At 45.4% G+C, this 19,790-nt stretch overlaps 1 protein-coding gene across 9 annotated transcripts in view; it reads left to right on the plus strand.

The window, feature by feature from the left end:
• The window catches only part of LOC139233945 (uncharacterized), a 926,529-nt gene that overhangs the window by 650,819 nt on the left and 255,920 nt on the right, over nt 1-19,790 (plus strand). For all 9 annotated transcript variants that reach the window (XR_011588246.1, XM_070864651.1, XM_070864643.1 and 6 more), the window contains one exon: nt 10,542-10,688. Coding sequence is in view for 8 of the 9 variants with exons in the window: in XM_070864651.1 (XP_070720752.1) it covers nt 10,542-10,688 (147 nt within the window). In the remaining variant the exon portion in view is untranslated. The remainder of the gene's footprint in view (nt 1-10,541; nt 10,689-19,790) is intronic.

The raw sequence follows: 19,790 nt of genomic DNA on the forward strand, positions 1-19,790 counted from the left end.
TCACCATGCATTTCCGCATGCTAATTGCTTCATATACTACAAATCACATCTGCACACTCACACCGGTATCTCGATGCAGTCTGATACAAGCCATCTCGGGCTTTCAGGTGATCTTATCAAAAGATTGTCTGGAGATCTTTGCTCATCTTCCACTGCATGTTCCCGATGTCTTGGGTAGTGGCCAGGCTATCAAATTCAGTTTTCTTAAAAAGTTCATAGGCAAGGACACAAATGTCTCCAAGAGAAAACCATCGGTTTACTATTCTTAACTACACTTTCCTGACTTTCACTAAAATGTTCAAAAAATTCCCATTTGGTGGTATACTTTTCCTGTTTCTATCTTGCATCTTCAATGGGGCATCCCCTTCATTACTATGCATATCTCATGAGCTCTGGAGTAGCCTTACTGTCCAATACAATATTAAAGATAGAAAACATAGATCAAAGGTTCTAACTTGATCCAAGTTATTAACACTAATTTTTTTTAAATTCTTTATAACCATCTATATTGTGCCCAGATTCATTTCATAATTTCAAACTTATCACAAATCCAAACAGCAATATAAGGGGATAAAAACTGATCACTAAAGTGGATACTGAAGGTAGTGAATTGATCTGACACATGGTTAATCATCCGTTGTATTAACCTTAGTACAGACTCATGGAAACTAACATAGTCAGTATAGAACAAGGACAGTAAAATGTTAGAGAACATAGATTATAGCAACATGGGAACAGGATGGTATTGACTGGTAGTTTTGACTAGAGTTCTTGGGAGAGGGATAAGGAGGCACCACCCTGGAAAACAAAGTTAATCAACATGTCATGAGGAACTGAGGCAAAGTTGACACCACTGAATAACACATTCCAGAAGGGTGACATGTGATAGGAGATGGACAGGTGGGGGAGAACCACTCAGAGCCAGTCTGAGCAGTAGGCCAATCGGTGGTTTTGTAGGAGGGTCGCACACCTTAAAAAATGTAGAACTGTAATTGTAAAACTTTTGTTCTAAGAAGGTTAATCCGTGAACAGTTCCTTAGCATGCTTCATTAAAAACCGGTTAAACCGAGGTGTCATCTGAATGATTCCGTGGTCGCTATACGGACAGGCGGGTGTCGATTCCTGATATCAGGGAGTCCACCTTGAGAAAGAGAAGTCCTCTTTTTACCCCAACAGCAGTATTGCTGCACTGACAGGTTTTGTCAATATTCAATTTATTTCCCCCAAAACCTTACTCCTTATACACAGCAATTTTCCCCTTAAACTTCAATTAGATTTTCCTTTATCGAGTATTTGAATTGTAGCTCGATTAACAGTTCAAGGAGTTAATTCGTCAAATCATAATAATGTCCAATATCTACAAAAGCATTATCAAAACACTATTACAACATGCAGGTAAGTTTTATGTTACACCACCCTCTGGGTGAAGAAATTTCTCCTCAAATCCCTTCTAAACCTTCTACCAATTATTTTAAATCTATGCCCCTGGTTGCTGACTCCTCTACTAAGGGAAATAGGTCCTTCCTATCCCCTCATAATTTTATACACCTCAATAAGCTCTCCCCTCAGCCTCCTCTGTTCCAAAGAAAACAAACCCAGTCTATCCAATCTTTCCTCATAGCTAATATTCTCCAGTCCAGGCAACATCCTCGTCAATCTCCTCTGTACCCTCTCTAGTGCAATCACATCTTTCCTTTAATGTGGTGACCACATGTGGTTTCCTTTAATGTGGGAAGTGTTTGCTAGTGCTGTTGGGGAGGAGTTAAACTAATATGGCAGGGGGATGGGAACCAATGCAGGGAGACAGAGGGAAACAAAAAGGAGACAAAAGCAAAAGACAGAAAGGAGATGAGGAAAAGTGGAGGGAAGAGAAACCCAAGGCAAAGAACAAAAAGGGCCACTGTACAGCAAAATTCTAAAAGGACAAAGGGTGTTAAAAAAACAAGCCTGAAGGCTTTGTGTTTTAATGCAAGGAGTATCCGTAATAAGATGGATGAATTAACTGTGCAAATAGATGTTAACAAATATGATGTGATTGGGATTACGGAGACGTGGCTCCAGGATGATCAGGGCTGGGAACTCAACATCCAGGGGTATTCAACATTCAGGAAGGATAGAATAAAAGGAAAAGGAGGTGGGGTAGCATTGCTGGTTAAAGAGGAGATTAATGCAATAGTTAGGAAGGACATTAGCTTGGATGATGTGGAATCTATATGGGTAGAGCTGCAGAATACCAAAGGGCAAAAAACGTTAGTGGGAGTTGTGTACAGACCTCCAAACAGTAGTAGTGATGTTGGGGAGGGCATCAAACAGGAAATTAGGGGTGCATGCAATAAGGGTGCAGCAGTTATAATGGGTGACTTTAATATGCACATCGATTGGGCTAACCAAACTGGAAGCAATACGGTGGAGGAGGATTTCCTGGTGGAGGAGGAGTGCATAAGGGATGGTTTTCTAGACCATTATGTCGAGGAACCAACTAGGAGGCCATCTTAGACTGGGTATTGTGTAATGAGAGAGGATTAATTAGCAATCTCGTTGTGCGAGGCTCCTTGGGGAAGAGTGACCATAATATGGTGGAATTCTGCATTAGGATGGAGAATGAAACAGTTAATTCAGAGACCATGGTCCAGAACTTAAAGAAGGGTAACTTTGAAGGTATGAGGCGTGAATTGGCTAGGATAGATTGGCGAATGATACTTAAGGGGTTGACTGTGGATGGGCAATGGCAGACATTTAGAGACCGCATGGATGAACTATAACAATTGTACATTCCTATCTGGCGTAAAAATAAAAAAGGGAAGGTGGCTCAACCGTGGCTATCAAGGGAAATCAGGGATAGTATTAAAGCCAAGGAAGTGGCATACAAATTGGCCAGAAATAGCAGCGAACCCGGGGACTGGGAGAAATTTAGAACTCAGTAGAGGAGGACAAAGGGTTTGATTAGGGCAGGGAAAATGGAGTACGAGAAGAAGCTTGTAGGGAACATTAAGACGGATTGCAAAAGTTTCTATAGATATGTAAAGAGAAAAAGGTTAGTAAAGACAAACGTAGGTCCCCTGCAATCAGAATCAGGAGAAGTCATAACGGGGAACAAAGAAATGGCGGACCAATTGAACAAGTACTTTGGTTCGGTATTCACTAAGGAGGACACAAACAACCTTCCGGATATAAAAGGGGTCAGAGGGTCTAGTAAGGAGGAGGAACTGAGGGAAATCCTTATTAATCGGGAAATTGTGTTGGGGAAATTGATGGGATTGAAGGCCGATAAATCTCCAGGGCCTGATGGACTGCATCCCAGAGTACTTAAGGAGGTGGCCTTGGAAATAATGGATGCATTGACAGTCATTTTCCAACATTCCATTGACTCTGGATCAGTTCCTATCGAATGGAGGGTAGCCAATGTAACCCCACTTTTTAAAAAAGGAGGGAGAGAGAAAACAGGGAATTATAGACCGGTCAGCCTGACCTCAGTAGTGGGTAAAATGATGGAATCAATTATTAAGGATGTCATAGCAGCGCATTTGGAAAAAGGTGACATGATAGGTCCAAGTCAGCATGGATTTGTGAAAGGGAAATCATGCTTGACAAATCTTCTGGAATTTTTTGAGGATGTTTCCAGTAGAGTGGACAAGGGAGAACCAGTTGGTGTGGTATATTTGGACTTTCAGAAGGCTTTCGACAAGGTCCCACACAAGAGATTAATGTGCAAAGTTAAAGCACATGGGATTGGGGGTAGTGTGCTGACATGGATTGAGAACTGGTTGTCAAAAGGAAGTAAAGAGTAGGAGTAAATGGGTACTTTTCAGAATGGCAGGCGGTGACTAGTGGGGTACCGCAAGATTCTGTGCTGAGGCCCCAGCTGTTTACACTGTACATTAATGATTTAGACGAGGGGATTAAATGTAGTATCTCCAAATTTGCGGATGACACTAAGTTGGGTGGCAGTGCGAGCTGTGAGGAGAATGCTATGAGGCTGCAGAGTGACTTGGATAGGTTAGGTGATTGGGCAAATGCATGGCAGATGAAGTATAATGTGGATAAATGTGAGGTTATCCACTTTGTTGGTAAAAACAGAGAGACAGACTATTGTCTGAATGGTGACAGATTAGGAAAAGGGGAGGTGCAACGAGACCTGGGTGTCATGGTACATCAGTCATTGAAGGTTGGCATGCAGGTACAGCAGGCGGCTAAGAAAGCAAATGGCATGTTGGCCTTCTTAGCGAGGGGATTTGAGTATAGGGGCAGGGAGGTGTTGCTACAGTTGTACAGGGCCTTGGTGAGGCCACACCTGGAGTATTGTGTACAGTTTTGGTCTCCTAACTTGAGGAAGGACATTCTTGCTATTGAGGGAGTGCAGCGCAGGTTCACCAGACTGATTCCCGGGATGGCGGGACTGACCTATCAAGAAAGACTGGATCAACTGGGTTTGTATTCACTGGAGTTCAGAAGAATGAGAGGGGACCTCATAGAAACGTTTAAAATTCTGATGGGTTTAGACAGGTTAGATGCAGGAAGAATGTTCCCAATGTTGGGGAAGTCCAGTACCAGGGGTCACAGGCCAATTCACTAAATATATTCAAAAAGGAGTTAGATGTAGTCCTTACTACTAGGGGGATCAAGGGGTATGGCGAGAAAGCAGGAATGGGATACTGAAGTTGCATGTTCAGCCATGAACTCATTGAATGGCGATGCAGACTAGAAGGGCCGAATGGCCTGCTCCTGCACCTATTTTCTATATTTCTAGAACTGCACACAGGACTCTAGCTGTGGCCTAACTAGTGTTTTATACAGTTCAAGCATAACCTCTCTGCTCTTGTATTCTATGCCTCGGCTTATAAGGGCAAGTATTCCGTGTGTCTTCTTATCTACCTGGCCTGCTACCATTAGGGATCTGTGGACATGCACTCCAAGGTCCCTTTGTTCCTCTTCACTTCTCAGTGTCCTGCTATTTAATGTTTATTCTCTTGCTTTGTTCACCCTCCCCATATGCATTACCTCACACTTTTGTGGATTGAATTCCATTTGCCACTGTTCTGCCCACCTGACCAGTTCATTGATATCTTTCTGCAGTCCACAGCTTTTTTCTTCATTATCAACCATTATAACAAGGTTGGTGTTGTTGTTGTGTTGCTTGTGAGCCTTGTGATGTTGGTGTTGGGGCTGATTGTGGTGGGATTCTGAGGACCAAGGTGAGATTTTTTCAAGGGCATCGATGCTGATGGAATAGCTGGCAGCTGAAGTTGAGATGACAGAATCGATCTGTCAATGTTTAGATAGGTTGTTCCAAGGTGGTGACAGTGGAGAAAGAGTATACTCCCAACCTTCCTAAAGCTGAAAAGTATATTCCAAATCTTGAAAGCTCCAGCTTCTAACATTGGAAAGTGAACAGCTGTGAACTGGTAGGTTTTATACCACTTTTGCAGCTGTCACCTATTCAAAGCAATGTAGAGTCATTGAAAACTCGATGTACTTATCTGACGTGATCCCGAGCGATGGAACCCTCCTGAAAAAGTTGGAAAAATGGTTCGTAGCTGGTAAAATGCTGCTTAAATACCTTTAAACATCTTCTGAAGTATTTCAATCTGCCTGACCTGCTGCTTAATGCCGGTCTGCAAAGGGCAGGCAGAGCCGGCACTTGGAAAACTTACAAGGAGCCGGGTTCAGAGTGGGATACCATCCCGCTGTCAATCTTTTAGATTTTGACAGCAGACCTGCCCTCTGACTGCCAGCAAAATCCAGCCCTTTGTGGCCTCCTCACAGCTTACTTTCACACCTAGCTTTGTATGGTCAGCAAACTTGGATACATTACACTCAATCACTTTTTCTGTTTTGTAGCCAGTTTGCAATCCATTTTGTTCCTTGTCTCCTGACTCCACATGCTCTGACCTAGTCATTAGTCTACTATTATCAAAGAACTTTTGAAAGTGCATGAGCCCAACATTAGTGGCCTTACCGCTCGCTGCCGCTGACTGCCGCCGAGTTTTGTCTTCGGTTTCCTCTCTCTCCCAGTTTCCACTTAGGCTGGAGCGGGCGGGAGGGGAGTACAACCGGGGACTGCCCGCTGACGTCCTCTGGCGGCCAAGTAGCGCAAATGGCCTCCCGCCCGCCGAGATACCAGATTGGTGCGGGTGGGAGATGGCGCCAGCAGGGGGAAGGACCGTTGCATGAAGGCTGTTCTAACCCCAACAGTAGGTACAAAGATGGGAAAAAAAGGTTCGTGAATATATTTAAAATGTTTTTTTTACAGCGACTAACCTAGGGTCCTCTGAAGGTGTTCCGGTGTTTTTTTTGTATCCTATGATTTTTATTTGCAGATCTTCCACTCTCCCTTGGCCCGACTCCATCCTCGGCGGCACTTAGGCGGCAAGATCCTTTGCCGCCGAGGGAGAGCTCCCGCTCGCTGCCACCCAGCTTGACGGCGTAAGCCGTTGTTTGGCCGCTGGGCAGTACTGCCACCTCTTTTAGAGAAATTTTCCAGGCAAAGTACCGCCCAGTTTCTCGGCAGCCATCGGCATTTGGGCGGGCCTCGGCCTTCACCGACTTCGGCCCCCATGTATATTACAACCACTACATTACCCTTGTCTACTCTTTCTGTTACTTCTTCAAAGAATTCAGTCAGGTTGGCAAAACATAACCTTCCCTTTTGAAATCCATGCTGACTATTCTTTATTATATTTTCCTAGTTATGCCTGGGCAAGTTATGGGTAATATACTAGCTCAAATATGAACATAAAAAGAAATAGTAATTTATTCTACAGACACACTCACAGGTAATGATAGTGAAATACCAGAACTATTAAATAATTACTTTGTCTCAATATTTACCAGTGAGACTAATATGGTAGGCAAGACATTAGAGGAAGCGATCAAAAAAGATATAAAGACATTTAAGATAGAAAGGGGTAAAGATAGTTGATAAACTAATCAAACTTAAAGATAATATCCCTGAAATCCCGGTTTCTTCTTCCCACGGGCGTTCGACTAAAAATAGGAGAAAAGATGCGCACTCACCTTTTGGTCGAATGCTCACCAGAGATCCCGGATTCGAGCCCTCCTCTTCTTGCGCAATGGAGCATGTTCACGTTGGGCTGTCCGTAGGAGTCACGTGGGTCTGGAGACCCAATCATAGTAAAGTATTTTCTCATTCATAGTAGTAGGAGTTTCGGAAGTCTGAAACTCCTATTACTATGAATAAGAAACACACCCAAACACTACATTAAAAAAAATTAAAAACACCTCACATAAATACATTATAGAAATTAAAGTTGATAGAAATGTTTTTGAAAAAGAAAATTTGCTGATTTAAAAAAAAAAGTTTTAATTATGGTTTAAAATAAAAATACCTAAGTGGGCAGGGTTTTTAACATAAATATGTATTTTAAAATTTTATTTTTATATATTTTTGATATGTTTTAAAACTCTTATGCTGGCAAAAGTAGGCTATGAGCCTGCTTTTACCAGGTGCAAGAGTTTTAAGGACAAGAGATAGGCAAATAGCCCAATCTCTGCCGTGGGAATGTCCTGGCTGCTGAGATGCTTGCGATCTGTCAAGCTAGAAACGTGACAGATTGGAAAAGCCGGTTTTCGGCGCATGCGCATTGCGCGATTGCGGCTTCTGCGATGCCTTCCTGGGTCCGTACACACTTCGTACACTGAGATCATGGCGTCAGTCATCGTGCAACGCTCCGCTAGCACCCCGGATGCAAAATTCGGCCCTAATGCCTCATTTAATGCCTGCCCCAGGAAACAACTGAAAAACCAGGCATTCCCAGGTTGCAGCATGCAGTATTGACAGCGTACTTAAATGGAGGGAAGAGAATCCTACATCGCAGGTCACATTGACTGCAATGGTTGTGCACACCACGCTGCGTGAAGCTCCGATTTGCAAATGGCACTTTTATCTGCCAATCCAGTGCCCTTACAAGGTGAGTGAGAACATTTAATGGGGGCATTACTAGTTCGCCAGCGTATCCTGCTCCATGTTATTGCCAGGCGGCGTGAAGCTGGAAGAAGGGCCCTTGCCATGTTGGCCCACGGATGAGGAGAGGCTGAAGACATCTGGGGAGGAGAGCTTACCCCCCACGGGTTTGCAGGCACCAACGCTCATACCTCCAGCACTCTGATGAGCAGTATGTGAGAAGGCTGCGCTTCTGAAAGGAAGTGCTGACATAGATATGCCATCTCCTACAGGCAGACCGATGCCTGAACCCCTCTGGAGGCAGCGTTCAATATTCCCCTCAACAGGTATCTGAATTCATTGTGGTGTGCTGCATGTTGCACAACTTAGCCATCATGAGGGGCCAGGCATTGCCAGTGGGGATTGCATGCCCATCTCAGGAGAAGGAGGATGACGAAGAGGAGCCTGGCGAGGCCCCTATTGGATAGCCACACCATCCATGGCGGAGGCAGCATGAAGATGCTGCCAGACCAAGAGTTGCACATCGCCAACTCGTAATGGACTGGCTCTCCTAAATGGAGGAAACTGAGGGATGAAGCTAATACTGGACACACTGGGTAGAAATCCAGCGTTGCCGAAAATGGATGTGTTTTCACCGCCGCTGTGGATGAAGTTGCCTTTTGCGCAAAATTCAGCTTTGTCCTTTTTTTCTGAAGCGGACCGGAGGTTGGTCATAATGGGGGGGCACAAGTTCGGCGGTGAGCACTCTAGAGGGGCGGAAGTAGAGGCGGGATGTCAGTTATCAGCCTGGCACTGATGACATCATCACGCGTGTGCATCACCACGTCTTTCCCCTTCACTTAAAGGGGAGAGCCGCTGCGAGCTCTGCGATTATTTCAGTTAGGTCCACTGGCCACCAGGGAAGGATTCAGCTGGGCCAGCGGTCTGGCAAGCTGCCTGTTGACGGCCCGGCCAAACCCGGGAGCATAATTGGCGGCCCGACCTGGCAGTTGGCTGACAAAGAAAGCAAAATGGCGGCCGCGGCAGTGCGCCCTCCCCTTGAATGGTTGCAGCACAGCCATGTCGTACACACTGAAAACACAGTGCACCGACAGAAAAAGTGCGGGAGATTGGCGGTGCGCTCTTTGATGACGCACTTAGAAGGGGTTGGCAGCAATGGGGTGGTAGTGGAGACCACCAGAAAAAGCACCAAGGTGAATTTCACTGGCAGCAGCTATTAGACTCTAAATCAGCGGCCACTCGACTCCACCACTTGGCTGCTGCATTCTGGCGATAAGAGGCCTTTTCGGAAGGCTGAATTTCGGCCCCGCTATGTGCTCCCTAAAGGCACATCTCCGGTGAACGTTGGAATGATGCACAAGACACCAATGGCAAGTGATGAATCATAAATTTTAATGTAACAAAGTCGCCGCACCAAAATAAAACCATACAATATACAATGTTATGTTGTAGGGCACTAAACAATAATGAAGTTTCTTAAATCAACAAAACTTTTTTAATGCCACAATTTTCGGCTCAGGCGCAAATTCTTCCTTGTGTAATGCCTGATTTTGCACCCCCGATCATGGAACTTCATTTTCTGCCGAATTTTGCAGATGAGGGCACAAACATTTTCCAGGCGGTATCATGACCTCCTCCTCCATTACCGCCCCAAAATCTCAAAATTCGAAAATCCAGCTCTAATAGTTGATGGAGTTAGATGAAGAAGGTTGTGAGGAGGTGGAGCATAAACACCTGCATGGACCTGTTGGGCAGAATAGCCTGTTTCTGTGCTGCAAACTGTATGTAATACTATGTAATGAATATTGGACCAGAAATTGTAGTCAGAGGCTTTCTGTGGGCGGATGTCTCCAACCAAAATTTGTTTTACGAAAGTACCTTGAATTCCCAGAGGAACGTAAACTTGCGCTCCAAGCCTCCATTCGCAGTCCAGCATAGGGGCCCACGTATTTCAGGAGCGTACATGCAGCCTGGGATCACATGGGCCAGACCAACCAATGAAAATGGCGTATCCCCATTCATAGAATCACCATTACTGTGAATGGGAAAACCCCTCAAAACACATAAACATTTAAAATAAATAAGAAAAACACTTCACATAGTTAAACTTAATTGAAATTGAATTTAATTAAATGTTTTACCCAAAGAATTATTTTCTTGAATTTTTTTAAATATATTTTCATAGGAGTAAAAATAAACTTACCTCAATGGACAGGGGTTTTAATATAAAAATTATTGATAATATTTTATTTTTCTATCTTTTAAAACTTTTACCAGACATAAAGAGTTTGAAGGACATTCACTGGGCAAGAGTTGGGCAAATAGCCTTTCTCCCAGTGATGCATTGGAACTGTCAAGACATTTTGACAGTTTGCAAGTGCTGGTTTTCAGAACCGGCACTTGGGGGCCTCTATGGGTGTATGCGCACAACGTATGCGCCCATAGAGATGGTGATTTTTGGCCCAATATGTCATCAAAGCACTTTTTTCAAAGCGACTAACTTTAATATAAATTTTCATTTTCAACGATAACAATTTTCTGAGTTGTATTTTCCTTGGCTGCTAAAATAGTGTAATTCCTTTAATCTTTTCGCTTCCATTTTTTGTTCTTTCCCTTATAGGCAGCAGCAATTGTACAGCAAGAACCTCTTCACCATATATAACCGACCAATAAACATTGAAATGAAGGCACGGCAAAAGCAATTGCTCATGGAAAAGATCCAACGTGAAGTTGAAAGAAAAATAGATATTGAAAGATATGAAAGACAGTAAGCAAATTATACATATTTTACTTTTCCCTTTTTTTCTGAACTTCCTCTAATGCTGTACACTATTCTTTGGCTGGGGGTGACCTCCACCAATTCCATTTTTGATTCAGCCACCAGGATGTGCACAAGAGTGGCCTGATCTGCCGCCACACGAAATTATTATCTTTCCCTGTGGGGAAGTACCACAGTCCTCTTTGGAGTTTCTAGATTAGTTAGAAGTCTTCCTAAAGACTCTGCAATATGATTTTATTTTAGTGTCCACTGATCAAAGGCAAGAGGTAGCACTTTTCTTAGTTACCATTTCAAAAAATTCACAGATGCTTTACCTATTCTACGTTTTTCTTTTGCTTCTTAAATAAAGAAGTGAGTGGTGAGGTAGGCACCTCTTTTCATCTCCTAAGACCAGTATTCAATTCAGTCAAGTGTTTGGTGCATAAAAGAATTATCTCTGCCTCATGGCAGTTATGAAATACGAATCAAATAATATTTTCCATTCACCACAGGAACAGGTCTGTAAAGACAAACTGCTCTTAGCTTGACATTTTTAGCTCCAGGAGGTCTTGACTAAAAGTCTGGATAATGGAAATGTCACTTGTGGATGCACTGAGAATGCACCTCTCAGTTGGAAGTTGAACTTGCCATTTATCACTGCCTGAAACCTTCATTGCAACTGATGTGGGAGCACTAAATATCATCACAGTTGATAGGAAGAGTAAAATAAAAAATAATTCCGCAGCATTGTTAAGCCTTACTGCAATCTGGATGCTAACCTATGTATTTAAGTAAACACTTCAGAACAATAATTGCCCGCATTTAAGAAAAAAACTACATTGAATATTCTGGTTATGTCATTAATTTCTAATATCTTAAAGTTTTTAAACAATGGCATGTGCAACAGACAACAAAATTCAGATTTAATCTAATCACTGAGTTGGTGAAAGAGGCAAGCAAATCAGGTTATGCTCCAGTTGTTAGCATTGACTCAGTAATACAGGCTACATCTACTGATATTACGGGACAGCTTTAATGCTTTGTGTAAAGTCAAACCCAGAGCTTTTAGAGCTAAGAGAGCATCCACTGAGATTAGTTTGAAAATGTCAACAATTTATGGTTGATGAGACTACCGGGGCTAAATTGAAAAGCCCCCGAAAACAGGCACAGAGATAGTGATGCACAGTTAACCCGTGCCCTTTCAATATAATGCAGGCAGCACCCCAACTTTGTGCTGCCTGCTCATTTCAATTATTTCAGCATTCATCCAGCACAAACCACGCTGGTGATTGGTTGCATGCATCAGCAGGCGGCCCAAAATCGTTACTTGCTCGCACCAATTAAAGCTAGCCTGCACTGCTTCAAGCTAGCCTGCACCTCTTAAAAGGGGGCGTGGTGAATTGTGGCTGGAGCAAGTGCTGGAAGTCGTTCAGGAAGTGAATTTGACCTGGGAAACAATGAATATGGCACAACATGGAAGAGAGCAATTTTCTGGGTTCTTGGACAATGCACTGGAGGCCTTGGTGGAGGATGAGGAAAGAAGGAGAGATGTCCTGTATCGACAGAGGGCTAGAAGGCTCTCCAGACACACGTTCTGAAGGCAGTGGGAGCAGATCGCCATGGAGGTCAATGTCATGACTCAAGCCCCGAGGACATGGATGCAGTGCCGCAAGAAGTTCAGTGACCTCACACGAGTAGTCAATGTCAGTGAATGCATATTCAAATGCCATATCCCATCAACTGCACCACGAGCCTCAGCCTCTGCTTAATGCACCACACCCCCATCACTCATCTAGCAACAGTCTCTATCAATCAGGACTGATACCTAACATTCATAGCTTCACCTCACCCTCATACAAGCACTGCTGAAAGCCTCATACCCACATCACACAGCTTGCACACAGCCAGCTATTCAACCATGACAACCATCTCACCCAAAAAGATTGCACAACATTCACTGACACACTTGCCTCTTGCAGGACAACGTGGTGCAACGGAGGCAGCAGAAGATAAGTGGTGGGGGACAAGCGTGCCTGCATCTCCTAACCCCCATGGAGGAGATGGTGCTTGCCATTATTGGAATGGCCATTCCTGAGGCCGTAACCAGTGGCGGGGCTGAAAATATTGAAGATGATGGTATCCTCGTGTCTAATTCTCTTTCTCGCATCCCACTTTCCCCTCATCCCACAATCTCTTCTGATTTACAAGCTGCAGATGGTGTAAGCATGTACCTCTTACTTTCCTCACCTCCCCTCACCATAACCTTAGCTTTGTGCATTTCTCCTTACAGATAGCCAAGCACTGCAAACTGCCCAAGCAGTGGTGGAATAGCAAGAAGACAATGATGATGAAGACACACCATCACTCAATTTCACATTTGCAGCCACCAACTCAGATACTGACACTGTGCATAATTTAGAGGATAGCATAGAGATGGGATCTGCATGTGGTGAGACACTGGGCACATGTAGTCTGCACCAGTGCAGGGGCAAGGATAGATCAGGTGCCAACTCGCCAGAGGGCAAGGTCGCACATGAGTTTTGCCGAAGAAGACTCAGAAGGCTGATGGGTGTGCACAATGAAATGCTTGGTGCATTGGGAAGCCTGCTAGAAAGCCTGCCAGGTGCTCCATGGTTGAGTGGGACCAGCAGCTAGGGGGAGGCCAGAACATCGCCGAAGGAAGGAAGGAAGGCCAGGACGTCGCCAGAGAGATGAAGGCCTGAATGTCGCCTGTGGGATGGAGGCCCGAACATTGCCAAAGGAATGAGGGCCAGGACATCGCTGGAGGAATGATGGCCTCAACGTCCACTGGAGGAGTGGAGGCCCAAACTTCGCCAGTGGAAGGAAGGAAGGCCAGGACGACGGCGGAGGGATGGAGGCCCGTACATCACTGCAGGAGTGGAGGCCTGAACGTCGCCGGAAGGAGGAAGACCCGAACATGTGGGCGCAGAGAGAAGGTAGGACCCAAACCTGTGGTCGGAGCTGGTCGGAGGCTCACCGGATGCCGTCGGAGATCAGGTGAAGCAACTGAGTCGGCCACGTCCAGTGGGGAGCGAAAGGCTTGGTATCAGGAAGGTTAATCTGGAAGGTAAGTCCGATACTCAGTGATGAAGGTGAACAGGCATGGTTGGGGGATGAGCAGTGGGCAGTGGGCCTAGGTAGCACAGGTTTTAGGGGAAAGGAAAATACTTTAAGGGTAGGAAATGCACTCACTATTAGGGCCAGGGTGAGCCTACTTTCAGCAAGGTGGGTTTGGCAGAATTGTAGGCTTCCCGAGGATCAAGACGCCATTGACTGAACGCGTGCGGTCTTACGATCACCTTTCAACAACACAGAGTTACATCTACGCTGAACTTTGGAATGATACACACGACACCAACGGCAAAGGGTCAAGGTGACATTTTTATCAAAAAAAGTAACAGACAATCCCGCCCCCCCCCCACCCCCCCCACACCAAAACCAAACGATTCAATAACCAGCGTTCTGCTGCAGCATTCTGTCTCAACAACAAGTTCCTAAACATCCAGCTAGTGTGTGACCACACGCAATGCATCCTCGCAGTGAATGCCTGCCATCCAGGGAGCGCACATGATGCTTTCACCTTGCGTGAGAGCAGTGCCTCACAAATGTTTCAGCGACAAAGGGAAGGGCGTAGCTAGCTGCTAGGGGACAAAGGATATGGCTTAGCCACCTGGCTCATGACCTCCTTCTGCAACCCCACCACAGAAGCAGAGCAACGCTACAATGACAGCCATGCGGCCACCCACAACATCATCGAACACACAATTGGGGAGCTCAAGCAGCGCTTATAATGCCACAACTACTCTAGAGGCAGGCTTCAATACTCCTCTCAACAGGTCTCCGAATTCATTGTGGTGTTCTGCATGCTACACAACTTAGACATCATGAGGGGCCAGGCATTGCTAGTGGGGATTGCAGGCCCACCTCAGGTAGAGGGGGACAAGGAGAAGCAGCCTGGCGAAGCGCTGATTGGACAGCCACCCCATCCACGGGGGAGGCAAGGTGGGGATGCTGCCAGAGCAAGAGTCGCACATTGCCAACTCATAATGGACCAGTTTGCTTGAATGAAGGAAGCTGAGGGATGCAGCTAATACTGGCCACTCTATGTGCCACCATAAAGTCGCATCTACGCTGAACTTTGGAATGATACACATGACATCAACGGCAAAGGGTCAAAGTAACATTTTTATCCAAAAAAGTAACAGACAATCCCCGCACCCCCCCCCCCAACCAAAACCAAACGATTCAATACACAGCGTTCTGCTGCAAGTAACTCAACAAGTGCATTCATGAAAACCAACTATTTACATGCGCACTCAGAATACATCAAAGGCATCTGCACAAGGTTGTCCGACCCCTTAATGGGACTTGCCCTGAGATTTCCCCCCTTCTTCCCTTCATCCCCCTCTCACGCCTGCTGCTCCTCATCAATGAGGCCTCAGTGCCTAAAGCAAGGCTGCATGAGGGCTGTTGTGTTACGGGGACAGACAGTGCAGATGGCTTAGGACAACGCCTTGAATCAGCTCTAGTCCTGGAAGGCCCGGCTACTGACTGCTGTGCCTCACCATCAGCGGAAGCAGTCTCTAATAGCTGTGGTATGGACGCGTAAGGTGCACGGTGGGGAGTCAGTGGTGGGAGCCAGAATGCTGTCATCCTGAAGAAGGACAGACCTTCCATTTCCTGGGAACCACTGACATTCAAACGGGGCTGGGCTTCAGCATCCGGAGCACGATGTGTCATCACACTTCCTAGCCTGCTTTGGCACCTCCTCATTTAACATTGGGGAAGACAGAGAGGATGGCAGCAGTCAGCGATGTTATCCATGGCACGCACCACACACTCTGGCACACCACTGTCGCTGCTGGAGGCCACCTGCCTCTGTGAATGGGCAAGGGTGGCCTCACTGAAGTCCTCAGATGCACGGACAATGTGTGAGGTGGCCTCCGCAACACTCACAGCAAGTTTGTCTATGCTCTGGGGATTCTCCCCAATGCACCCATGAGCTCGTGGTTCATTTCTGTGTTCTCCCTGGACAATGCTACCAAGTCCAGGTCCACAGCTGCCCGTTCTTCAGCAGGATTACTATGCCAACTCACCCTCCGGGGAGCTGGCCTCCAAGCTTTCCCTCCCACTCGGCGTTGCTGTAGGCCACTGGGGCCAGGAGCCTCAAAGTCCTCAAACCCTAGGAAATTGCCTTCGTCCCCAGATTTTGTGTCGGCAGATGGTGCAGCTGTTGGGCCATGAGGTTCAGGCAGCACATTCTCATTTCCTCCCTCATCGTCTCCCCCATGGCCAGATGTAAATGGCTCCCAAGAAGGCTGGCGCACTTGTGGCTGGCCATCTTCAAACAGAAAGCGACAGAAGTGTGATTAGCAGCAGGGGTGGGGGCAGGGTGATCGCAGGAAGATGGCATTGGACATGTACATGAAAAGGGGCTAGGCCACTTGATATTAGGGGTCAATGAAGTCACATCAGTCATGTGTTTCATTTGCATACCCTCACTACCTGAAGGAGGCTCGGCATCGCCCCCGGCTACTGTGCAAACTGGGGTGCCCATGAAGGCCAAAATTTGCTGTTCCACTTCAGTGAGCTCCATCAGCTGCGGCTGTCCGCCTCCTGTTTGTCGTTGCTCCATAACTCTCCAGGTATGGGAGAGCTTGGCCTGCAATAAGAACAATAAGAAGGGTTCAGTAAGGGCCCACCTCCTGTTATGCCACATGTGCATTCCATAGTTCAATAGCTGCCACAGTGTGGATGTGCAAATGTCTTCACTTCAATCTGTGTGTCTGGTGACTGAGGTTTTTTAAAGATTAGGAAGAGGTGAGAGGCAGGTAGCATAACAGCTCAGGGTGATGTTAATAAAATGCGTATCAGCAGTGGGAGTGCAGTGCGAGGAGGCTTGACAATGATTAGGATACAAGAGGATAGGTGCATCCTGAATGCAGAGACAATGGCTGGAGAAGTGAGCCATCAGCTTTGTGCTGCATTCTACAACCCACACTATGGCAAGCAACACATTGAGAAGGGGCAGCTACATCAAAGGCTTAACATTGTGTGAGACGTTGAGCTTGCAAGCATGGCAGGCCTACATTAATGTGAAGGGTACTCACCCTGACGACCCTCGCGAGGTCGTTGAACTTCTTGCAACATTGTGTGCCAGTTCTAGCCACCATGTCTGCCACTGACACTTCCTATGCTATCTCCCGCCAGATTCTCTTAAATATGCTGGGCAATGGCCTCCCTTCCCCAAACAGATGGAGTGCAGACCACCTCCTTTCAATGGCCTGCACTAAGGCCTCCGCAGCCACTGTAGAGAATCGTCTGGCATGCTGCCTGCCCTCCTGCCGCGCCATCACTCCCAAAGTCTCTGACGTGGGCCAGGTCATCTGCACATACGCGCAGGAAACCATTGCGCTCTAAAGTACCGCCTGCACCCGAGAAAATTGAGAGACGTCTGCACATGCGTAAAATGGTGCACATTTTTAACACCGCAATATTTGGCTGGGGCTCAAAAAATTCCTTCTGCAACGCCTGATTTTGTGATCATGAAACCTCATTTTTTGGTGAAATTTGCAGACAAGGGCGCAAACTTTTTCCAGGTGATATCAGTGCTGCCCCACCGCCATTACTGCCCCCAAATCACAAAAGCCGAAAATCCAGTGCCATATTCTAACTGAAGCTTAAACAAGGTCTTGTGCAAGGACAAAATGGTCTGCTTTGCTTTATAATGAATTGTCCTATGAATTCTATCTAGAACCCTGTTTGCTTTAGTCATGCACTTTTGGAGAGTAGTGCATTATAACACCCACATTTCTTCCTTTCACCACTGGCTTCATTCTATTTCCTGTAAAGTGTATGTATATTTAGCATTAGACCTGCCCATGTGCCTAACACTGCACTTTTCTAAGTTAAACATTATTTGCCAAACATTGGCCCATTCCATCAACACATCAATATCTGCTTACAGTAATTGAGAATCCTCTACAGTCCAAACACTCACACATATCTTGGTCTCATCCAAAAACTTATGAATCATTTTCCCAACACTTACATCTAGGTCATTAATGTAAATTAATGATGTACCTTGCCACTGCCATTTATGTTCATGGCAGCTTCCTCCATTGGAGTGGGGGCTTGAATGTTGTCTACAGCTCCCCCAGTTCTGGTTCTCTCCCTTTTCTTACTCGCCAGCTTGTCCTGTAAGAAGAGTGGGAGTGAGTTTAGTCTGTGGCCCTTGAAAAGGTTATGTAGATATGTGAGGCAGCTTTAGATAGTGTACATGTTGAGAGGGAGAAGCAGCAAATTGTGAGGAAGAGGAGGAGGTGGTTGTGTATAAGAAGGTGGCTCCTTTGTGAAGTAAGAAAGCAATTAGCAGAACCATGAAATGCTTTCCAGTAGTATCCAGCTAACAGCAGTTCTGAGAGCAGTAGCAGGTGTTGAGTACGTGATTGTAAGCAGGTGATATGGTGCACGTCATGTTACAATTGGAGGAGAAACATGTGCAGTGGGGGAGGGGAGGGGCGGATTGATTGAGGAGAGAAGTGTCGTATTGTAAAGCTTCATTCAGAGAAAACAACAGATGAAGAAAATGCTCTCAATTTTGCTGCTCGGGTTAGGTCATTGAATTATTTACAGCACTGTGATCAGGACCTTGGAATTATGCTGCAGGCATTCACATGCTCAGCCACCTCTTTCCAGGCCTGTTGGCTCAGTTGTCTGGCACCAACCAGAGGACCTCCTTCCTAGTTTTGACCTGTTCCAGTTTTGACCTGTTCCACTAGAACCTCCACAGAAATGGGGAGCCCTAGCAGTAGTTATTCTTTTGAAAAAAACTTGAAAAATCACAACTCAGAAACAGCACCAATCATAAGAAAGAACAAATTTACATTTATATAGCAGCTTGCAGGAGCTCAGTACGTCCCAAAGTGCTTTATAGTCAATTAAGTACTTTTGAAGTACAGTCACTGTTGTAATATTGAGGAACAGATTGACCTGGGTGACCTAAGAGTGCATGTCCACAAATCCCCGAATGTAGCATAACAGATAGATAATGTAGTTAAGAAAACATACGGGATACTTTCCTTTATTAGTCGAGGCATAGAATATAAGAGCTGGGAGGTTATGCTTGAATTGTATAAAACACTAGTTAGTCCACAGCTAGAGTACTGCGTGCAGTTCTGGTCATCACATTACATGAAGGATGTGATTGCACTAGAGAGGGTACAGAGGAGATTTATGAGGATGTTGCCAGGACTAGAAAAGTTTAGCTATGAGGAAAGATTGAACAGGCTGGGTTTGTTTTCTTTGGAACAGAGGACACTGAGGAGAGACTTGATTGAGGTGTATAAAATTGTGAGGGGCCTTGATAGAGTGGATAGGAAGGACCTATTTCCCTTCGAAGAGAGGTCAGTAACAAGGGGGCATAGATTTAAATAATTGCTAGAAGGATTAGAGGGGAGTTGAGGAGAAATGTATTCACGAAGAGGGTGGTGGGGGTCTGAACCTCACTGCCTGAAAGGGTGGTAGAGGCAGAAACCCTACTCAGATTTAAGAAGTACTTGGATATGCACTTGAAGTGCCGCAGCCTACATGGCTGGAAAATGTGATTAGGCTGGATAGCTCTTTTTCAGCTGGCACAGACTCGATGGGCCGAATTGCCTCCTTCTGTGCTGTAAATTTCGATGCTTCTATAGTTCTATTCTATGATCTCTCAAATAAGCCATTTCCGTCACCCAAACTTTGCTCCTCTGGCAAAGACATTGTGCTTCACTGTAGAGTACCGAGAACCAAAGTTTCATAAAATCTGACTTTTTGCAAAGGAATACTCTTTGCTTTCCTTATCATCAACAACTTGCAGCAAGTAGAAGATCCCAGGATGCTTCTTTTGAGAAGCATATAAACGCACATTTTAATATTACGGTTGTGTATCTTTGGACAAAAAGTACTTTCTGACAGTAGAGAAAAATGTAAATGGCAGATAGAAAGTTACTTTGGAGTAGCAGAAAATAAAGGGTGAATTTTGCATTTGAATTTCTAAGTTAAAAGCAATTTGATTCTTTGCCAAATAATTTTACATCAGACCTGTTTGTT

The sequence above is a fragment of the Pristiophorus japonicus genome, chromosome 2 (genome assembly GCF_044704955.1).
Source record: "Pristiophorus japonicus isolate sPriJap1 chromosome 2, sPriJap1.hap1, whole genome shotgun sequence".
Lineage (NCBI taxonomy): Eukaryota > Metazoa > Chordata > Chondrichthyes > Pristiophoridae > Pristiophorus > Pristiophorus japonicus.